This window comes from Manduca sexta, chromosome 28 (assembly GCF_014839805.1).
Source record: "Manduca sexta isolate Smith_Timp_Sample1 chromosome 28, JHU_Msex_v1.0, whole genome shotgun sequence".
NCBI lineage: Eukaryota > Metazoa > Arthropoda > Insecta > Lepidoptera > Sphingidae > Manduca > Manduca sexta.
In genome coordinates, this window is record NC_051142.1 from 12,018,205 (window position 1) to 12,041,594 (window position 23,390).

The following is a 23,390-nucleotide window of genomic DNA, read 5'->3' on the forward strand; positions in this document are numbered from 1 at the left end:
CTAATATAATATATGATGATAGCATTGATCTAATGAGACGAAACTTATTTTGTGCAGTTTATAGGAGTACCTACAATAGATATTTTCGAAATTCACATTCAGTTATGAGTAGACGCTATTTACGTCACTATATTACTTCATACATAAAGCGTTAGCATTTTTTGGAAAAAAAGTATAATATTTTATTGTAAAAAATTTGCATCATGTAATTTCAACTATTTAAATCATAAACAGGGAACATTTTAAATGGTATTTATCAGTGTATTACTCATAAAAAGGATTCTGTGTCGAACGAAAAAAAAAATGTAACCACATAAAATGTAATATAGAAGAGGAAAAATTTATAAATTATAAAACAAACCAAAAATGTTGATAAAATTATGTTTTTATTGTTTTGTATCCTGCACACAAACATCATTCACTTATAATTAAACGGTATTTATATATTAAGCGGAAAATCATTCCATAAAATGCGTGCTATTTTTGACATAGTCAATTATTTCAAATTACAAAAAACATACCATCGCGTCACAATAATTACACGTAAAAGTTTATTAAATAAATAAAAATAAAATCTTTATTTCATACTTGGTACCATAATATAAATACATTTGAACTTACAACTTATATTAACATATTCGGGTGCTAATACTAAACAGACCGACTAACTCTAATAGGTAACATCACCGTTGTTTTCGTAATGTACAGCCTTGTATTATAAATTCGCCGACGATGCAGTGTTTTTGACGATTTCATACGCTACTCGCCCGACAACGTTGAGTTTGACATTTGAGGATCACGCGAGCACAAGAATTTACGCGTGAATTGTCAAAAACGCTGCGCCACGACGACGATACTCTAATTATAACTAAGACACTAATATAGACGTGATCGGAGTGAACTTTGCTTTGTACTTATTAAAGATATACAGTCTTGTTTACACATTGGTCACATTTTTTCTAACGAATCAAATAAACACAGGTTATTACTATTGAAGTAAGGAGGTAGCGAGCAGTGATAAAAATATGATATAAACCACAAAACTCTGAATTGAGTCAGTTATTATCTAAAAAAAACACACCGATATAGAATACACATGAGTTAATTAAACTCATTCAGAGTTAAATTATTCTGCAATGCAGACGGAACAATAATTTATGAACGTGGCGCTAGACAAAGTAATTGCTTATAAAACCGTCTTAATATAGTTTTACATAACAAATTAATATTAAAACGGTGAAAGTCGAATAAATATATCCCGCCACTGCACACTGTATCCTTATTTCTAATCGTTCTTTATACTTTACTATTTACATTGGGTACCTACTCTACTTAATCAAATTGTTAGATCACAAAAGCGAATAGGACATTTCATATTATAATCCAGAGTAAGTAAAAAATCATACTTGAGCGATTTTTTAATCCTGTACATATGTCTTATTGAGTGGAATGATGACATTGTTATAAAATTTAAATAATTATGAAATTCGCCTTTGAAAGTTAACAATTAGTTGATACAACAAGCTTTTCTTTGGCTTTGATAAAATCCTTTGAAAATTCACATTGAATAATCTAGAATAATTTAATGTTTACCCTACACTATGTACGTCTACAGAAACATTGTTAAAAGCGAGCTTTGACTAGGGGTCCGTTAGGTGTGCTGGGGTTCAGCTAGGCGTGTTGCGCGCGCCCCAGGTGGATAAAGAAAGCGACGCGGTCGGGGCTCCGCTCGCCGCACTTGTTACACATGAACGGGTCGTTGTACCCGTGGAACCCCATGTGGATGGTGTGCATCGTCAGGTCCCCGAACGTGATGTCACAGAACTGGCACGTGTAAGAGCTGGCAGCGCTCGACGACGCCACCTCAGCTGACGCATCTGATTCAGAGTCCGATCCGTCTGCGTCCCTCATTTTCTCGTCCTCGTGTTGCAGCCTCAGTGCAGCTGGTTGTAGCTTGAATGCACGACCTTTTCTTCTGTTCTTCAAAGCTGTAGTTGGTGTTACTGGGGTAGCTCTTTCCGTGGGAGGCGGCGGAGTGCCCGCCTCACTAGTTTTTGCGTTTGTGAGGTCGAGTGCATCATCACCGTGTTCTGTGGGCATCTCTCTATGTGTTGGGGTTTGTGTGATGCTCGGCGGCGATTTAGGTGGAGGAGATGTAGAGCCGGATTCTAAGGGCCGTTCTGTATATGACAACCGCTGGTGCAAGATTGATGCTGGAGGAGACATTTGTTGAGGTTTTTCGGTTTGAATTTCATGGTTTTTGGGAGAAGTTCTTTGTTCGTAGTTGTTGTTAGGAGGGAATAAGAACGAGTGAGGCAGAAGCGGGGGCAGGTAGGGGAGGTTTACCGGGAAGTGATTTCCGAAAATTGGGTGCGTTGGCGCAGGTGGCTGTGGCTGGTTGTTGTTGCTGACTGGGCCTTGTGGTTCGAACATTTTTGAAAAAGGTTTTTGTTTAGGTCCACGACGCGTGCCGTAGACATCGATTATGGGCAAGGGATTTGGCGTGCCATCCAAGTTAAGGACCATAGCGGGATTATGCTGATATTTACGGAGGTGAAGTTTCAGCGAATGGCAGTATTTGGTTGCGTAATTGCAGTCCGCGCAACGATATTGGTATACGTTTGAATGTGACTTAAGATGTGAATTTAGCATTGATTTGTTCACACATGAATAAGAGCACTGACTGCATTGGAAAGGTTTTGATCCCAAATGATTCCTCATGTGGTATTCAAGATGATGTTTGTACTCAGTCACGAAAGGACATTTCCGACAGCATAACATTTTTTCAGGTTTAATGTGTTCTTTGCTGTGTTCCCAGAAACTTAGTTTTGTCACGGCAACAAATTCGCATTGTTTACATTTAAATGTTTTGACTTTTCCATGAGAATTGACAGCGGGGACTCTCAGGCCAGGTTCATCATCAAAATCATCGTCAAAGCCGGATCCTTCGCGGCCCTCGTCCCCGTCGGCTTTGTTTTGACCGACGCCGTCGAATCCGGAGTCATGGAATCGTTCGAATGACCGTCTGTCGTGTTCAGGCGATGACGGTGTTCTGGGTGGCGATTTTGGTGGAGTGGCGTCGGCACGCGCTAAAGGTGTAGATACGTGCGCAGGCGGCGCCAAACTTCGTGGAGAATAGGATCCATAACCCGGAGAAGATTCTCGATCTTCATTAGCGCGCGACTCGAAACCAGGTGGTGTGAGCAAACTATATGGTAATGCATTACGGAACGAGTCCAGATGCATCCCGAGATTGGCTTTAGCTTTTAAAGGCATGTTATCGTAGAAGGGCGACGGCTCACCGGCGCTGCCGACGCTGCGCGGCGAATGTCCGTTGGAATCCTTGCTTGATGATGATGGGGAAGCGCTATGAAATCCCTCTGAGTAAAACCCGCTGGTCTGGTCTTTCGAGAAACTTCCTTCATCCATTGGTTCAGATTTCTATAAAAAGAGAAATTAGTTATAAGAATGCTTTTTGAAAATCAATACAATATATTGAATTGTTAGACACACTTACCACAGTGGGTGGTTGTAGCAGTGACCCCCAAGCTTGGGGATGGGTGGAATGGGGCGCGGGCGTCATGCCAGCGGGGGAGGCGCAACTTAACATACCTACAACAAAAAGACACAATATTTTATTTGCAAATGTAATTTGTAAACACGGCTCGTTAAAAATTGCTTACAATGAAAATATTTATTAAAAAATGCGGAACAATACAGTCACGTACGCTTTTCGCAATATTATTAGATGACAATAATTTTTAAAACACTTAATCGGGTTGTGACATATTGTTTCTACAAATCGCCTCAATTAAGCCTTAATAGGTCTCAAGAAACAGCTCTACTTCCAACTAAACCATTTTGAAAAAATGTGACCTGTTTTAAGTTAATGAAGTCACTCATATTGTTCAAACAAATAAAATACATAATTTCATATTTCAATGAAGACACTACACAATAATTACGTAAATCGCTTATTAAATTAATATATTTTGAAAAACTAATAAAGTTTTAGTTTGCATAAAATTTGATGAACTCTATGTATGAATAATGTTAAGTAGAAAGCAAAATTATTGTTTAAGGTCAGACGAAATGCAAATCAGCTCTACTGAGTGCACTTAAACCGTAACATCATAAATGCACGTTTATTTTTGTTTCTTAATTTGCGTCTATTAGTTTTATTTTAGTTTCAATTCTGTTGAGCGTTATGTTGGCTTTGTGTTGGTATTACTATTAATATTAATTAATAATAATTAAACTTATCGTATATAAAACTTGTGGTTTTGGGAAACATAAAAAATAAAAAAAAAATCCTTTAATAATTTAACGGAAATCGAATTATTATTATTTAATTATTTTCCGTATTCTTTATCATATAACAATATTACAAGGAAAATGTTCTAAAAATATATTTTTGTGAATAACAGAAAAAATATAACTAACACATAGGACTTACCTTCCCCTTAAACTGCAGCCAAACTTTTAAAACTCACAACACAAACTGTTTGCATTAATTTATTTAAATCAAACTTCACTTCGATTCCGCTTTCACTTACAGTTTTCATACACGAATAATTTTAAGCGTGATTTTTTAATGAGACAACCCTTCAACGCGGCGGCTGAGAGCGATGTGCGACCGCTGCCACCTCTCACACACTACTGAAAAAAATCTGTCAATTTTTATGCTCCAAACATCGATAAAGTATTCTACTTTTGAAGGCGACGAGTTTTCTAGAGCGAGTGAGGGAGCTATACTGTCGCATACATGCGTCTTTGTCGCACGGCCGTCTCTCTCCACAGCCTATTTTTACACGAGCCAATGCGAAGCGAGCTACTGTGGGTGGGGATCTAGTTATTAAGTTATTGTTTATGCGATATTAATAATAAAAAAATAAGCATCCCTTGATACTTTAGCGGTTGTTATTATAATAAAGCATCGGTGTTGTATACGTTAATAGACAATAAAATAACAGCACCCATAGATATTAGATTGTTTTTGTATTGTGTAGCTGGATAATGTGATTTTTATGTTTGTTTGTTTCTTTAACTGGCTATTTTGATGGTAACTAATGACATCTCTAACGAGGCAACGTTGGTGTGTCTTAAAATATATTATATTTAGAATTACTATGCGTTTGATATACATAAAGCTGAAAAGGGTATATATATACGCGTGTACATGAGTTCCCCTCTTATATTTTTTATTGATAAAATGGTGAAAAAACAACAAGACAGGCATGTGAAGGGGCCGAGCTTTTTACGCGACTCATTCAGCCAATGGCGGTCGCGCGATCGAAAAAATAACGTTGTTTACTTTTTTTGGCATCGACGCGGCGACCAATTAAAAATCATTTTCCATTTTTGTAAACGAGGGTATCATCGGTGCTTGATAAAGGATATTGGGACATTGCACTCGTTTTAAACACAGATGTTTTTTATAACGCCATTCAAGGGTTATGAGTTATTTTAGGATTGCGTATTCATAACTATATATTCATTTGTAAAAATAATAGCTATATATATTAAGTGTATATTAATGGAGTGTAATATTGATAAATACCTGTTAAATTAATTCATTGTTCCAAAACATTTACTGGTAGAGACCAATTATTATAGTTATTCAATTATACACAGTAGAAGTCTATACCTTTAATAATAAATTTAATAATTATCTGAACATCGCATTGTTAATTTATTACTTAAATTATACTAATAATTTTTATTCAAAGATTGAGTTAACTATTCAGTTCATTTTATGGCCATATTATGATTGGTCTATTTAAGATACAGTATAATCCGTTTATTATGACTCTGCCTATATTGACCAACCTCTTAGTATGACGTAATTACACTACGAAGTTTGGTTTTCATATAAGATTCTTTATAAAAAAGTTGAATATAATGACTTCCCTTACAGTGACATGTCGCTTATTGTGACCCCTTTTTAATTAATTATGTCCGGTTATAATGACCGACATGATTCTTCGATGTCATCGTGTCCATTTCTTTGCGGAGCGCGAACAAGAGAGTGTTTTGCACCCGCACCCCGTACGGCGCGCGGGCACTCGCGGAACCAATTCCCAGCGAAGCGCTCTCGCTCTCGCTCGCTGGAAAGGTATGTGCGGGAAAGGGATGCGGTAAGGAAGTGTACGTATTGTGTCACCAAATTATTAATAAAAAAAAGACACTATTTTGGATTAACGCGACCGGAAATGCGAAGTTAAAATTTATAAAGAATTAATTAGAAATATGGCGCAACCACATACTATTTACATAAAAAAAAAAAAATTCTCAAAACGCTTTGTATGACGTCCGCTTATTATGACGTGTTTGTCAATTCCTTTCGATGTCATTATAAACGGATTCGACTGTATAAGGTAAAATATTGATTTTTAAGTTTCAGTACCTTGAAATGCGCCCTTATAGGATCCCTTTGAGTCTCTCTGCCTGTCTGTTTGTCAAGATCCTTTTCACAGGAACGCGTAGAGCTATCAAGTCTAAATTTATGTTGATTATTTGAGACTACGGTCTCTTTCAGGGGTGAAAAAATCAAATTGAAAATCCTTATGCAACGCCAAATAAATATAATAAGTTATCGTAATCGAAGAAAGCCCGGTTCCTAACAAGGCCCACCATCCAAGGTTATGGTATTTGATTGTATCGTAATGCAAAATTAAGTTATTTGTTGCATTCTTTTTTAGTATTATTTTTTTATAATATGTAATAAAGTTTTGCAATTCAATCAAAGATGTTTTTATTTTACATTTTTTCAGGAAACGACTTTATAAAGACTTTAAAATTGGATGAGCCTTTAAGGGTTCTATTATTTTACAATTTATACTGACTCTACTACCATCATCAAGGTAAATATGCAAGCACTGTTATATTCTACTTTGAAGAACATTGATGCCGGGCATCCAGTAAAATTATTGGACGTTGAGACTTAACATCTAATGTCTCTTAGACTAAAGCAGTATAGTGCCAGGGGCGCCTTGTAGTTCCAACTTACACCGAATTGGAATTAAAAGTGGAAAAACCAAGTGATGTGTTTGTTTTTGTCCTGTATAGTTTTATGGTCAGGGGGCCCTATTCCATCTACGAGGAATATTCCCTATTCCATCTATATCCGTCTTTTTGCATTCAGGGGCGTTATAATCAAAGGACAGCTTTGTTTGCCGTGTAGGTAAATAGGGGATTTTTTTTAACTTATCCGCTTATTTGGCTGTGGAAGCTGTCCTTTGGATAGAACGCCCTCACTTGCAAAAAGACGCATTCGCCCCTAAAGACGGAATAGAGCCCCTTGACCTTATAAAAAAGTTGTATTACATGATTGAACCGCTGCGTTGTTCGTTCAATCTATCATGGTTATTGGTAGCATATATTTACTGAGACATTTAAAACATATTTATCCTTAATATAATATTATATAGTTGAGCTGCACTAGACTAAAAAAATATCTCTAATGTCCAGTAAAGGACAATAATATTTAGCTATATATTAATACGTAAAGGAAAATCTTTGTATCCCTTATTAAGAGCATTGTGTACATAGAGGAGGGCGAGACTTGTAATGATGAAAGCTAATATAGAGAAGGAGCGCAGAAGAACCTCAATAACGTTCAAATTGCAAAAAAATATAAATTGCGGACGTTTCCCGACTACTGGGCAACCACTTTTTTTTTTAGTTATACGGAGAAAGTACGTTATTACTACCGTCCGGCCTTCGTAGGGGGCTACTCAGTGGATATGTTACTACTAGACAAAATTATTGCAATGGTAGTCAGGTCTGTTTGTATATTGGCAAAGGATTTATGAAAGTTGTTATTCAAAAAACATAATACCTATTTAGCATGATAGGTTTGCTATCTGCTGCTTGGTGAAAAATCTTTTTCGAACGGAACGAGGGTGTTGTTACTTCTGTCCATAATTCTACGTGCAACAGGAATAACTATTAGTTATTCGCGCCAGTTTGTAGGCCTTATTGTAACGTGTAAGAGTTTAAGAAGATTTTTGCTAGCAGTATTAAAAAAAAAATGTTGTTTTACTTTTAATATAGTTGAGTTTTTCTTAAAATAAATGTAAGTAACGAAATAATTTTTACGAAATATTATTCACATTTTTTCTGTCTCATCTGTTTTTTGTTTGTCTTGTTACATTAATTATATGTAAGACAAAAGACAGATGGGACAGAACATTTTGCAAAAATATTTTGTAAAAACTATTTCATTACAAACATTTATTAAATGAGAAATACTCAGTTATAATATTGCAAAAATAAAAGAAAAATCTTCTCTACATCATGTGAGCTACGACTTGTTTGCAAGTTTTATATAAATGTTGTTTTTTATTGTTTTAAATAATATGATGGTAAGCGTTACGATCGCCCATAAACAGTAGAAACACCATCCAACACCTTGAATTACAAAGTATTCCACTGCGTTCGCCATCCTGAGTCATGAGATGTAGAGTCTTATTGTGTACAGTAGTTACACTGGCTATAATGTTCTTCAAACCAGAACACAACAGTGACTACATATTGCTGCTATACACAGGTTAGCGGTAGCAATAAAAAATGCGGTGGTACCCAGGCGGACTTCCACATATGACACCAGTCATATATATTATAGTAATCATATAAAGATAAACCTTTGAACTATAATGTTAGTATAAAGTGTTTAGGTGTATAAAACTTGTTTTCAAGACGAGGAGCAGTTGACCTGGGTTACGTGTCTAGGAGACAGTTCTCTTTGCATATCGCACACTAATTATATTTACTCATAACATAAATATTAGCTTTGGTTGACGCCGCTTCGTATCGTCAATAAACAAATTATTTTCGATGTTTGACCGCTAAACTAGTGTCAATAAAAAAATTGGGTTAACACGAAACGGGAAATATTCTACGCCAATTTGTTGTTTTATTTAAATTTAGCACAGTAATACCGTTTTATTGTTCATTTTGTATTACAAGAGTATCAATGCATGGGAATAAATTTGTTTTAAGGTTGACGAATGCTGCTAAAAGTAGAGTACATTATATGTAAAGTACGTCTAGTGCGTACTGCATTACGCCTTTTTAGTCTATGTTGGAGAATCAGTTCATAGATTACAGCTCGGTAGATTATGACATCTCTAAGCTTTGTTAAACTGATTTAAACACAGTAAAAGGTAAGTATTTATGAAAAGGGACGGGTTTGATCTATTTATAATTCGTACAAATAATATTTCACAAACTTCGTAACACTTCATAGCATTTTAATCCTTGTTTCCTTTGTTTATTCTCGCTTAATAGTTTAAGCGCCGGCTTCCTTTTTGCGGGACTTGAAACTATGGACGACACAAAAAATATACTCAAACTCCTACGTATGTAGACGATAAGCAGACATAATATTTACAACCTAATTCCACATAGTAACAAATTACTATTGTTTGAACGTTCGATAGTTTCTACCGATTTTCTAATTGGCCCTCGACGTTCAGATATTAATGTTTGTTGTCTGCCTACGTGACACTTGTCTTATGTTAAAAATGTTTAGATAATACAATTAATATTTATGTAAACTTCAATTAGTGTGGCGCCAGGTTTATGTTTTTTTTTATTAAACGCCAATCAACTAGTCGGCAAATAATTGGCTGGGTGATTAAGTATTTTTTAAATTATTTTTTTGTTCTTTTACCGGCAATGAGTGCCATTAGTGGCTCGTTACAATGCACTAATGAAGAGAGGAATTGCAATATCCGTATTCTATCTATTCTTATACCAATAATTAGCTACATATTATGTTATTACTTACTACTTATTAATTTCTTTGCAATCAAATTAAAACGACATGACATTCTCTCACGGTGGATATATTGATTTAAGTAATAAATATTGTTGTATAAATCCTTTGTCTTAGGTATGACTCACAATATTATAATAACGAGTTATGTCGCATAACATAATCATCTAAATTCCATAGAATAGTGTAGGAAGCTTTTTAATTTAATTTGTGGTAGGTGTCTCATAAGTGAGTGTTCCGCCTGGGTAGGTTACGGCCTAATAGGCCACGTCTATTTCTGCCGCCAAGTAGCAGTGTGTAGTCACTGTTGTGTTCCGGTTTGAAGGATATTGTAGCCAGTGTGTCTGCTGGACATAATAAGACTTAACATCTCATGTCCCAGGATGGCGAGCGCAGTGGAATACCAAACAATACTTTGTAATTCAAGGTGTTGGATGGTGCTATTAAAAATAAAAAAAAAAAACATTGTTCTAGTGTTAAAAAGCAATAAGAATATAACAGGGTGGAATTAAATACGTAGAGCTCCATATTATATTTTTAGTGCTCAAAATGAAATACTTAATAATAAACGAAGAAAATAATTATTGATATAATTTTCCTCCTATAATCATCCTCCCAACTTAGCAAGCAGCGATAGTTGGGAATGAATAGAAATACTGAGACGAATGTTAGCAGGTTCAAACGTAAGAGCATGCAACTTCTGATTATATTAAAGTTATGTGGTAATTATCGCTTGCTTTAATGGTAAAGAAGAAAGTGAAAACATCATGAGGAAACTTGCATATCTGAAAAAGTTCTTCATAATAATTTCGAAGGAAGATATATGAAGTTTGCCAGTACGCACTCGGCGGTGGAGTAGGACCTAAACCCCCTTAGTAGTGTTTAAGTATTTCTAAATTTAAGAAACATTAACTCTAAATGTTATTTTCTTTAAAAATGCTAACTATTATTATTATTTGATTAAAAAATCACGAATTGAAACCCAATAACGAATCCTTTAATAAATACTTCAATCCCGTAGTTTAGTGGTAAAGTCGCCTTTCATAAAAAAAATTGCACAAATGAAAACAACTTTAAAACTACGAAATTTCCGCCGACATATATAGGGATCAAAGCGATGCACGCTGAGGTTCCCTTTCGACCTGTTTCAGTTGGACAGTCGATCGTGTTGTAGCCAGCATACTCACAACTCTAGATAGAAATTAAAAAGTAGCCCCCTTATTCATAGACGTTTTTTATCGAAGGACGGAGCATTGCTGTGATAACAAGTCTCTTTTTCAGCTTTGTTTATCAGACAGCCAACTAGATTCAAGTTGCATCTCAATATTAGCCAATCACAACTGCCCTATGTCTACGCACTGCGAAGGTTGCCATGCCGTGAGCACTGAGAAACAGACTTGTTATCATAGCAATGCTCCGTACTTAGATAAAAAGCGTCAATGAATAAGGGGGTAGGTATTTACTTGCCGCCGATAAAAATCCTTCATGCTAGTACTCATATATAACCTATAGCACCCTTAGGAATATTTTCGCTGCAGGAAAGGCGCTGTCGGTGATATTTGTACATTGTGCATATCATCCCAGCATTTTCCCGTTAACAAATAATTTTATGTAACTTCTCCACACTTGGCATGCCTTGGATATGACATCATCGTTAAGAGCAAATTGCTATTCAAATGAAAATGTTATTGAGCATAATATATAACTATTTTTATACAATGACTTGTCCTGTTGTTGAACTTAAACCTTCCTTTTATGTCGTTTAAGGTTTAGGTTGCTCCGAGCTTAATTCAGTGGTGGAGATTTGTAAACTGTGCCTATTTTGACAACAGACAGTGTCAGAATTTCTATTCTGAAAAGATTCCATCGGTGGCCATCGCTTTGAACAATTAAAAATTACGATTTTTTATAAAGAATTCACTTCTAAATGACGCCTTTTAATTAAATCATCGTGCTCATGAAACCTTCAAGAATTTTATTAACCATTTTATTTATGGTTATTATAATATGATAAGGCCGGCGTGCCGATGCGTTCGGCCATAATCGGCCTCGTGTCGTCGGTCGTAAGTCCAAATTCGCCATTTTCCGGTCAGAGGCCGCGGCGCGCAGAAATATGCGGCGCAGTTAGGGCCCCGCAGAAAACCGCCCTTATCGCGTCGTGTAAAAAGTAATGCGTCCAGCCTTTATGGCAGTTTCGAGACACGCTCTTTATTACGTGGGGCTGGACCTAGCCAGAAGGTTTGGTGTCTACCGAGTGAAGAATATTTGGAAAATGTTATAAGATAAGCATTATTATGTAAATTTTGTAATTTTAGGTGAGCAGAGCCTGCTCAAACTGGTTTTGTCTACACCACCCAATATTTAAACATCAAACTTTTTCATAAAGTTTGGCATTTATATAATGAGTAAGAGTTAATTCCTCACAGCGGTGTTTCCAGAGATGGTAAAAGTACATTTCCTCGGTACAAATATGATACCAATGTATTAATCGTTCCTAAGATTTTTTCGTTCCTTGACTTGCCTGCTGATCTTAAGCCCTCATTCCTTTCTTAAGCGAAGTATACTGTCAATAGAACAATGAGGCGATATTATACTGTTAAATTTTCTTCTTTGACACAAATACAACTTATTCTTCATAATACCCAGACCGCAGTGTGTCTCTGCCCTAACAACGCGCCAGCATTATTTCCCCTCTCATAAAAAATGATTGTACCTTCAAATCTATCCCGAGCGGAGGGCCGCTCCCTCAGGCCGGTCCCTCGCCGCCCCGCGCTCTCGGCCGCTACCGCACCCCTTCCATCTCCTCCCACTGCCACCACTCCTGTAAACGACTTGAATATACAAAATTATACTTTCAAACTTGGGGATACAGATTGGAGTAGCATTTTATTGAGGATATATCTATTTTTATACAGGGTCATATTGGAACTGGAACTTCTTTGTGCAAACACAACTCTTTGAGGAAGTAATCGTTTCGATCAAATGTCAATTTAGAGAGAAGAAGCTCTAATAATAATCATCAGTTGCCTTCTTACCCCTTTGGAAATATAGATATGACCTCATATAATATGGTTCCCTCAGCTATCGATTTAGAGGAAAATATACCTTCTTGCTATAAGTACATGCTCAAGACAACCGCAGTAAAGAATGACCTTAGTTCTTGTTAGATAAGTTTATAAATTATTCTGATTTTTTCTCATATTTTACTCCACTAGATTATATATTTATTATTACTTTGTAAAATTAATCTGCCAAATAAATATATAGTCAAAAGTGGGAAAGCCAAACTGGAGACATATTAATATGTAGTTGACATCATGGACCTGTGGTCTCAACCGACTAATATTTTACACAAAAAATCTAAACGACGTAACTACTTGTCGTTGCCTTTCGTACCGTGGCATCTTGGGAGATCTAGACCACACGCATTACCATTACCCATATTATTACCATTGCATATTTTTTCGTTGAAGGACGGCTTCATGTATGATTTTAATGGAAATATAGGTGTATACAGTGAGTAGACTGTAAAGATAACTTAATATCAGTTTACTAAGTGGTCAATCACGTTTAACTCTCTTAAAAACGCTTTATACTGGACTGCCTCGGTGGCGTAGTTGTATTGCATGTCCGGTACAATAGCGCTCTGAGGTCCTGGGTTCGAATCCCGGGTCGGGCAAAGTGATATTTGGGATTTTCTGCTCAGTATCAGCCCGGAGTCTGGAATTTGTGCCCGATATGGCGATAGGCTTGCCCCCTATCACATCATGGGACGGAACATACTTGGCGAAAAGTGGGTGCCCTAGTTGCGCCTCTGCATACCCCTTCGGGGATAAATGCGTGATGTTATGTATGTAAAAACGCTTTATATAACAACAAAAATTCATAGGAGACATACTCTCATCATTTATTAATCATTTTTACACAATGTCGTCGGTTTTTTAGATATCTTAGAACGCTATCGATGCTGTTTTTGGACTTAGCGCACTGTTTAATGCGCTTCTTCCACTTATACCATTTTGTGATCTTGTCTAATTCAATAATGTAATTTTGCTTTATTTAAGATAGCAATTTGTCACGTCCCACTTTCAGGCTGTATGAGATTATTAAATAATCAAACACGGGAATCATAATCGGTCATAATTATTTTAAAACATTATATTGTGTTTGTGTTTAGACGATTTTTAGAGTTATATGCTTTTGTTGACATTGAGCGGTCATCTGTGCAAATAGGCTATTCAGATTCCGTCATGTGTAATGTGTATTTAAGTGTGTATAGATATAATTAAATTGGTAAAAAATAAGGAATATTCCATGAAGTCACTAATATAAATACTTTGCATATATTAAGGTTTCGTACATTCTAGTTTCATATGTTAAGTGATTCTTTTTTAGTATTTAAACGAGTTCCATAATTATCGATTTTAATTGTTTAGAATTAAGTTTGAGTAATTATTTAACCTTAATAATTGACTCAAATACAATTATATAAATAATTATGTTTATATATTTTATTTCAAATGGATATTTCATTTTCTATGCGTTAAATTGAAATAAAAAATGTTACATTTAATATTTCTTGTAAATATAATTTGAACAATAATATTATTTATTGTTAAGGAATGACTATCCGTTATCGACATAGGCGAATTGAAGTAATAATATTGACTTTTGTCTACATTCTGATTTAATAAATAAAATTATTTTACGTTTTAAAGTAGTTTCCTTACGCGTTACAAAATCGAGATAAATTGTGAATTAAATTCATAAAAATTGCGAGGTTTATGTTTGTATAATATGTAGATCCCTTCATGCTATACCAAATGCATTACAGATCTAATATGTTAAGAATAAACATTAACACTTCTAATAATCTTCTAATGATCAATCCTATCAATGCTTTGCTTGTAAGAATTGCGATTATTATTATTTATGACGTAATGAAGGAGGATACAAATAGTTCATACTATGAAGTAAAAATGATTATGGGTATAGTGTTGTAAATCAAACTAATACTACGGCTACCTCATACGTTCTGTGGGAAAACGATCTGTTGGATTGTGTTTATTTTTACGCATTTTCCTGTGCGTTTAATTACGATAAAGCAAATTTTATTGAACGAAAATTTTTGTTTACCGTAATTGCCTATTATCCCGACTAAAGTTTCAACCAAGTGTTAAATCAAAATAATTTTCCTTATTGACTTAATAAAATTAATATAGGTACATCCCATGAAACAATACCTATAAGCGTACTTATGTTTTTCCTTCCGGCTCAATCAAGGTTTATTTTATACTCTTTATTCGTTTCGTTAGTATATTATTTTACTTTATACTTCCACATTCTTATGTATTTATTGTTGACGAAAAAGTATTCTAAATTAGACAACGTTTTAAAATGTAGCGCTAAAGCGATCATTTACTTTCATGGCACAGTACGGTGAATAAGGATTTGGGTTTATTTTATAAGTTTTAGTGTCTGTTTCAAGTTTTACGTCAATTTTCTCCGACATTTATCGTATTAAACTGGTAATGTAGATATTACTTATTTTATTACCATTTAATTCAGAGAATAGATTAGTGTTACTTTTGTATTTCGTCAGCTTATATTTATGAGGAGTAGCATTTATTCAGAGGTTGTAAATAAGGCCCTTAAAGTAATACCTCATATAATAGATAGCTATAGACGTGACGTAATTATGTCGTAAATGCTATTCCCTATTCATATTTATAAAACCTTGGTTTACACACAATATCATCACTTGAACAAATTTTATCAAATACGGAATAAAAAGAAACAAATAAAATTACAAAAAAAATGATGTTCGAACGAGTACAAATATTGCTTTCAATAGATACTACATCACTTGGGCAAACAAGTTTGATAAATTATATTGTCTTTTTGGCGGCACAAGTCGAATTTTTCCAGTTAAAAACGTTGATTTCATATATTATTTTTAACCACTTCTAGTATACACTGTATTAGATTACTTTAATTGGAATTCATTTTATTTAATTAAATACATACAGAATAAGTTTAAATATAGATTTTATTCTAAAATGCGTATGTTAATATTTAATAAAATCTGGTATTTAGAAAAAGGGATTCTCTTTCACAAAAAAATTCGTACATGCCTTATATAAGAACTGAAAGCCCTGGTTATAATAAGAAGTAAGTTTAATTATTTATTTTAGGAGCAAAAACGGTTACATGCTAAAAAATATATACTTAATCTAATTTTGGACTAAGCGAATATACACCATGTATATTATACATCGTAAATTATCGTCAGCTTAGTACGGGTAAGTTTTAGATCTCCAACTTCTGATTAGTCTATTATATACGTTCGATTTCAAGAATGTAGTGCGCCGTGTTGTGCCATGACTACTATGTAATCGTCAGAAGGAGATAACAAGGGTTCTTTACGAAGGTGGAAGCTACTAGGCCAGAAGGTGGTATTTGTATCAATTAACTAGTTCTTATTTGCTTCTTTAACGCTAAAATTTTAAATTAGAATACAGGAATAATTATTGATTACTAGTTGACCCGACAGACGATGTCCTGTCAACTATGAATTTGCAGCGCCCATTCTGTCAATCGCTGAAATTAACTTAAAATGAATAAGTTATAATATCCTCATAGAGTTCCAGGAAAACAGCCGATTTTTTATGGACACCAGATGCTGACGTAATTTTTAAAATGTAGACAAATTGAATACAGTCACTCCTAAAGATTTTTCGCATAGATTCAATAAATAATTATTATCCGAGACAACGCAAAAGTAGACGCAATAGGGAATTATTATAATAATAAAAAATAACGGAATAATATATTTTTCCGGAACCGCGGTGTGTTTTAAGGATGTATTGTCAGCTAATATCTTTACCCATTAAGGCGTTTATCATGTAATCCAGTCATTTTCTGATTAAAAAGGTAATATTACAAAATTCGTATATTATGACATATTTGTATAATCATGTGTGTGTGAATACTACGCGTTATAAGAATATGAAAATATTACCAGAATAACGCTATTTTAATTTATTTTTCTTATCAAACGAATTCACCAAGATGTAAGTGTACTATGTACATACGATAATCAGTTATACTAAATATTACGATTACCCAAGGATTATAAAATATAGAAAAGGTGACATACATAGAATGTATAGTTGCATATATTGTATTTCATTGTAGTTTTTAGTTAGTTGGATGAGTGTTATTGAGTTGGTCAGTTTGGCTGAGATGCTAAGTATAACATCGATGAACTACATTACATTAAATCTGAACTGTAACATACATGTATACGATATATTCAATTCGTCTCTCATAACATGCTAACAGCCGCCACGTGGCGATTTCTAGGTTCGTTGCCGGAAGGAAAAAACAGGTAGCAAAAAGCAAGAGTAGTCGGAAATGGTTTTGTATTAAAAATATAATAATTTATTGCAAATCTCGGGGCTCGATTGTTTTGCAAAACGGGTGTTCACCCGCTGACCATATTTTGCGATGGTCACTGCCTTTGTTTGTGTGTACGTTTTATTGTTGCATTGTTACGATTTTATTTGAACAGAAGTACTATTTTTTATTAAGTCCAATTTCAGTCCAATTTTGCTTGACTTTAGTGTCAATAGGCATAATATAGAATATTTGATTATTTTTATGGCGATGTAATTAAATAATTTATTTAATTAGTTATTTTTATTATCTCAATCAAACTGACTAACTCAATAATATTCAACCATACAACTAACTAAAAACAAATCATTTCATAAACCATTTTGTGTTAGTTAAGGAAAATTTTATACCTTACAGATGTAACATGACTCCGAGGTTTCGAAACAACAAAGTTTTCGTAAATTTAATTAAAACAATTGTAGGTTTTTAAACGGTTCTGTGGCTAGAGTTCTTAGTGGTATATCAATTTATATTATACCAAATTTTACTGAGAAATGTCCTAATAAAAACTAATAAAATCGAGGTGACCAACGAAAGTGAACTGGATTTTTTCGAAATAACTATTGATTTCTGTCAATGTATCCAGCTGGCCATTATAAATCAAATGGTGGACAATTCAGAGCCCAAAATGTAACGTTGTGGTGTTATTTACTATTTTAACAAAATATTTTTCGAACGTGTTATTAGTCACATGCGCAATTTTTTATTTCATATTATAAGTATTTTTTTTACTATCAGATTTTCATGAAATTGTTTTTGGTTAATGAAATGAAATGTTGTAATTCCTTAACCCGAATTTACAAAAAATAATAATAATAATAAGAAACTTGAAATAAAATTGAGAATTTCTAAAATTTGTTCGTTTATTTTGATGTTTTTTTTCTAACTAATCCTCCTAAAAAAACATCCGATCTTTAATATTCAAATACATGTACGAAAACATGTGACTGTCATTTCAGTTTTGCATTTAGAAAAAAATTGTAACGTTCGAAAAACAAAAAAGATGGAAAAAAGTCATCGGCAGTGAACAAAAAGTTCAGCACAAGCGCGGCGGCACGAGGCGCAGCTGCCGTGCTTCCTCTTCCGAATTTATCAAAAAAAAATAAAACTAAATGTGAGGTTTCGTACGTTCAAAAAGGTTTGGTATATAGAACACTTTAGGAACTCTCCTGTTACATATTACATACTTATTGATATTTATTTTTAACCGACTTCAAAAAAAGGAGGAGGTTATCAATTCGAAGCGATTTTTTTTTAATTTTGGCAGTAATAACAATCTTTTACAAAAGGATTAACTCTAATCAACACTCTGTAAAGTGAGTTTGAGGTAGTGAGACGTACTAAGATTATAATATTTTTATTTCTTTACAAACTGTTTATTTAAAGTCTGCTTTGAATGTATAAAGCTCTATCTAATACTAATATCTATTCAACCGCGATATACTGATTTCTTTTTGGGCTGTCATGTCAGACTTAATATTGTAAAAGTATCGTAAACAAATGAAAGTGTCTTTTTAGTAATGAAAAAGAATGCTGTAAATTGCAAGACGTGTTTGCGTATCTACTAAACAAAAGTAAAAGCTTTGATTTTTTTATTCTTTAAAAACTCTATTGTATTTTGCAAATCAATTGTGCTGAATGTTAAATCGGTAGCAGATTTTATGCACATTCTAGGAAGGGCTTTGCACAAAAAGATAAAAGCGAACGCTACTGTAGTGTCACATTTTGTTACTTAAAAAGAGTTTTTAGTGCAGCATTAAAACTGCTACCAACTTTGAGACCTTTTTAATGTTCAAAATAGTCCTGTGGTTAAGCGCACTATGGTAAAATTCTATTGTAGTTTAAAGATGTAATAGGTATTAAGTAAATTCACGGAAACATTTTGAATTCAGTAGTTCATTTTTAGTGAAAGATATACATATACATATATCATCACCATATCAGATATTTTCAATTTTTTTAGCAACCTTATAATTTTGTGATTACAAAATTGATTTGTTTAGTTTTTTTTGGACACAGTTTAGCTTATTTTTGCAGATGTAGCTTCCAATGCGCTGGGCTTATTATTAATTATCTTTTCTAGATTTATTTTATTTTAGAATTTTTGTTTAAATTGTTACTTCTAATCAAGCGTTTAAATTAGAATTAATTTAAAATTTTAAAATTGACGGCGTTTTAACGGATTAGGTCAGCGGATAACTTTTAGAGTTAGTTAATCCGCATTTGAATTAGTATGCCGCATCCTAAATCTGAGGGCGAATTTCAGAAAGATTAAAGTAATAAAAACAAACTGATTAACTTAATCTTTGTATATATTTTCTAAAAGTAATATAACATTAAGTGCTTGCTACCTTAGTGTAATCTTTAAGTTAATTTATGATATTATTTTTTAAGCAAGTAATTAAAAAAGGGTGCAGTCAAGCAAAAATATTTTTTTGTTCACAGATCAAAGGTTTAATTATTATATTACCTATTATCATTATAACATCGTAATGCATACAACTGAACTGATGCAAATCCGATAAAAAATATAAAAGTCATGATAGAAATCCGATCACAAGGGTTTTATAGTCAGGTTGGTAAAAAGGGCAGGTTTTTTCTCATTGATAAAACGATTTGCCGCGACCCGCGAATGCGTTATTTAGGGTCGTTTTTTGTAAAGATATCGATCTCTCTCACGTTTTTTAAATGTTTTTTTATCCACGTATATTCCACTTGATTAGGGGATGTTTACGCGCGTTAGGTTTTTTTGATTGATACCGTGTAGTGATTTTTTATTATATAACTTACAAGTGAATTCTTTTTGTCTAATAACATTTTTAGTTGTTAAGAAAATTTGCCTCGTAAATTTTCTCATTTTAAAAGTTCCGTAATATATAAGTATTTATATATTTTTTTAAAAAAATGTAGGATATTTAATGGCATCAACAATTAAAGTAAACTATGAAACATATTTATTAAAATATATATTATAATAAAAATATTTTTGAAATGTCGAAACATGTATCTATCGTAGATTTTTTTACTGATATTAAATCTATTTCGATGTAAATACATTTTTCTTGTCCATATTGTTAATGTAATTCGCTCAGTCCATCTGTCTGTTAGCACATAGCACGGATCTCTTTGTGAGTAATTTATAATTTATGTTGTTCAAGCTTTATAATTGGTGTTATTATCACGGGTCAGCCGGCGCAAGACGCTGGCCCTTTGTTGTCCTACGTTGGGGTCAAAATGGTTAGGGGGGTCACAATTTATTGCGTTTTCACAAAAATTTCAACCATAACATTGTCGTTAAATTGAGAAATGCATTTTATTGTATTTGTTAATGTTTAGTATCACAGTATCCAGGTTTTGTGTAGGACATGTAGACATTATTAAAATTGGGTCGAATTAAAAGAAAACAGGTTTAATTAATTAAAAAAAAAATCATAACTATTATTTTAAAACTGATCTTTCATGCATTGTATTATGTTAATAATAAGCAACCATATGATGTAGTAGAATGGTAAAGTTATTGATACTTGTGTCATAGAAATTTTTTTTCTGTAAAAAATAACACTTGTGTTTACTACGTAAAAACATATGTTTTAATGATAAAGTTCGCGTCACGCGCGATGCCACGTGTTTACTTATTTTTTTAATTATTTTTCGTTGATTGTGGACATAAGCCACTTTAAAGATGCAGACCTTGCTTGCATGACAATTTAATAGATTTGAAAGTCAATGGCGGTTTCGAGGAGGAAGAGCAAGACCGCGATAGAATCTTAGGCGGTGGCCACAGCAAATGCACACGCTTACCTTATTTTTACAAGTTATTTATTCGAAATTTATAATATAAATAGAAAAAAAATTAAACATATTTGACAACATGTTTTTATTATGTGGATATTGTTTCATTAAATGTGTCATGTTTTTATTATGAAAATGCCACCACGATCATTGATTCTGTGCATCTTCTCTTAAATTACACGTCATGTTAATTTGCACCAAATACTATTTAGATAGACAATTTAATAACAAATCATTTGGGAATAAATATTTTTAAAAACACATAAAAATATTTTTAATGTAATTATTCGTATATCTTTTAATATTTCCATCCGTAATTGTGCGCCGTAAATATATGGAACGAAATCTCAAAGCAGTTTATTCGGAGAGGGCGTTGGGAGTCGGAAGGTGGTGATTGGCACTGACTGGGGTAACACTAGGCAGAGAGAAGAAGGAAGATAAAATATAAATAAACTGAAAGTATAAAGTAATTTCCATGATATTGATGATATTTCCATTACATTGATGATACTATGTACATGTCGATAGTTGATTTGATTTCCCTTTTAGTAACACATCATAAGTGATATTTATTGTCCTAAGTTATCAATAAAATAATTTAATTTAATATCAAACGCAAACGTTGTTTATATGAGTGTTGCAGAGTCAGGGATTAAGATGCCAAAGTATGGGATCTGCCATGTTGCTCCATAAATCAGTTCACTGCCTAACTTTTCGTGTATAGGTGGGTATTAAATATTTATTGTAGGTCTAGTTGTTAGTACTTCGTTACTGGTAAAACAAAAACGAAAAAAACCTTAGTATGGAATCTCATAAAAGAATAATCTATAGCATGAAGGTCGGGTGCGTTGGTTGTTAAGTGTATTAAATTTGTATCTGCATATTTGATTTATTTGAAAAAAATCTTGGCAATGTATAAGACGTTGCTAAGACGGACCGTTAACCTCTGCTCGACGTGTGCGACCTTCTGACCGTTACATTCAGAAGCTAACAATCGAATTTGACCCGGAAACCAATATTTTCCCATCCGAAATAAAACCATTTCGTAAATTTCAACATAAATCACAGTTCGAACACAAGATGGCTCGGACACTTAAATTGTCAAATGGAACGCAACGGTCGCCGGACAATGCGTCTACAGTTACATTTTATTTTGCAAAAATGTAACAATGCACAATTGAAATCACGGAAAAAGGGTAGATTTTAGTAATCTCCTTAATGGCGTGTGTGAAAAGATTATAAATTAAGTTTCTGCAACAAATAAAAGTGACCCGGGCTATTGTCGGGGCGTCGATGTGGTGTGACCGCCCCATTGTGAGGTGACCCCATCGGACTTAGCGCCAATTTGCGAAACGTTCAGCCCTGATCCAAGGATTTTCAATTCGATGTTATTGTAGCAATGTAAAATTGAAAAAATTGAATTGTTACTAGTGTTCGTTTCTGTTTTGACACAATGCGAAAGTGTAGACTCGAATTTACTGTTGGTACGTTCTTACATTTACAGATTTCGTTTTTATAGTATGCTTGGTAATCCTGTGTTTTTTCTTTCCTATTTTTGTTTATTGTGTTAATCCTGTGGTAAAATAAATATATTTCGCAACGGACTTTCTACTTAATAGACAAAATATTTCAGAAATTAAAATTTCGCTTGGGTTACATATTCAAAATTATTATTGAAAAAGTAAAAGAATCTTCAAATTTACTCATGTATCTGTTTGTCTGTCTGTTAGCAAATTGGAAGAAGTAGTTAAAGAATACAGGAACTGATTTTGCTTACCAGTAGTGTACCATATATGTAACGTTAAAAGAAGTTTAGAGAAATAAAATAATCACTTTGTACATTTTGTTATTGTAATTATGCAAAAAAATGCTTATTTATGAGAAAATCAGGAATTTTAAAAATAAAATATCTCTTATTACATCAGGAGCTTTAGTCTCCCATATTTCAAATCCGTCCCGAAATGTCGATTGGTCATAAAACGCACTCAACGGATGGACGTAAATTGCCAAAATCGCATTGTGAGGTTGACCCCTCGACAAAAATAATGGCCAGGGGGCAGATAAATTAAAAATGGCTCAAAAATACCCCTTGATGGGTCACGGGCGATTTATTGTTACATTTTATATGTTCCTTTCACATTTTAAAGGGCGGGCGAAATGTGTGTGACTAAGTGCAGTCCTTATTGGAAGAGTATTGTGTTACTATGTATTCCTAGATACATAAAACATTTAATTTTGGTCGACGAAGCTTAAGCACCTATTTTACTTCTTTAAGGAAAAAAGATAGCATGAGGACCGCCGAATAGGTAACAAAATTCATCTCAAATTGAAGTTGCGGTTTCTGTGTTTACATTTCACA

General features: G+C 33.7%; 1 protein-coding gene and 1 long non-coding RNA gene across 2 annotated transcripts; one reads left to right on the forward strand and one right to left on the reverse strand.

The window, feature by feature from the left end:
* Window positions 1–376: 376 nt before the first annotated feature.
* Window positions 377–4,671, reverse strand: LOC115442128 (protein hunchback). Its single transcript, XM_030167104.2, has 3 exons — window positions 4,457–4,671; window positions 3,518–3,612; window positions 377–3,441 (listed from the first exon to the last, which is right to left on the reverse strand). Exons 2-3 carry the CDS (start codon window positions 3,608–3,610, stop codon window positions 1,672–1,674), a joined length of 1,863 nt encoding a protein of 620 aa, XP_030022964.2. The 5' UTR covers window positions 3,611–3,612; window positions 4,457–4,671; the 3' UTR covers window positions 377–1,671.
* Window positions 4,672–6,337: 1,666 nt separating this feature from the next.
* Window positions 6,338–7,040, forward strand: LOC119191011. Its single transcript, XR_005113340.1, has 2 exons — window positions 6,338–6,377; window positions 6,774–7,040. It is a non-coding gene; the product is annotated as an uncharacterized LOC119191011 (long non-coding RNA).
* The last annotated feature ends 16,350 nt before the right edge of the window (window positions 7,041–23,390 follow it).

What these genes read in the sequence shown, in the direction of transcription:
- LOC115442128 (XM_030167104.2), bottom strand. Translation starts at nt 3,610, where the DNA reads ATGTTAAGTTGCGCCTCCCCCGCTGGCATGACGCCCGCGCCCCATTCC. An exon ending in TGCTACAACCACCCACTGTG is followed by an intron (nt 3,442 to 3,517) that starts GTAAGTGTGTCT and finishes CTCTTTTTATAG; the next exon opens with AAATCTGAACCAATGGATGA.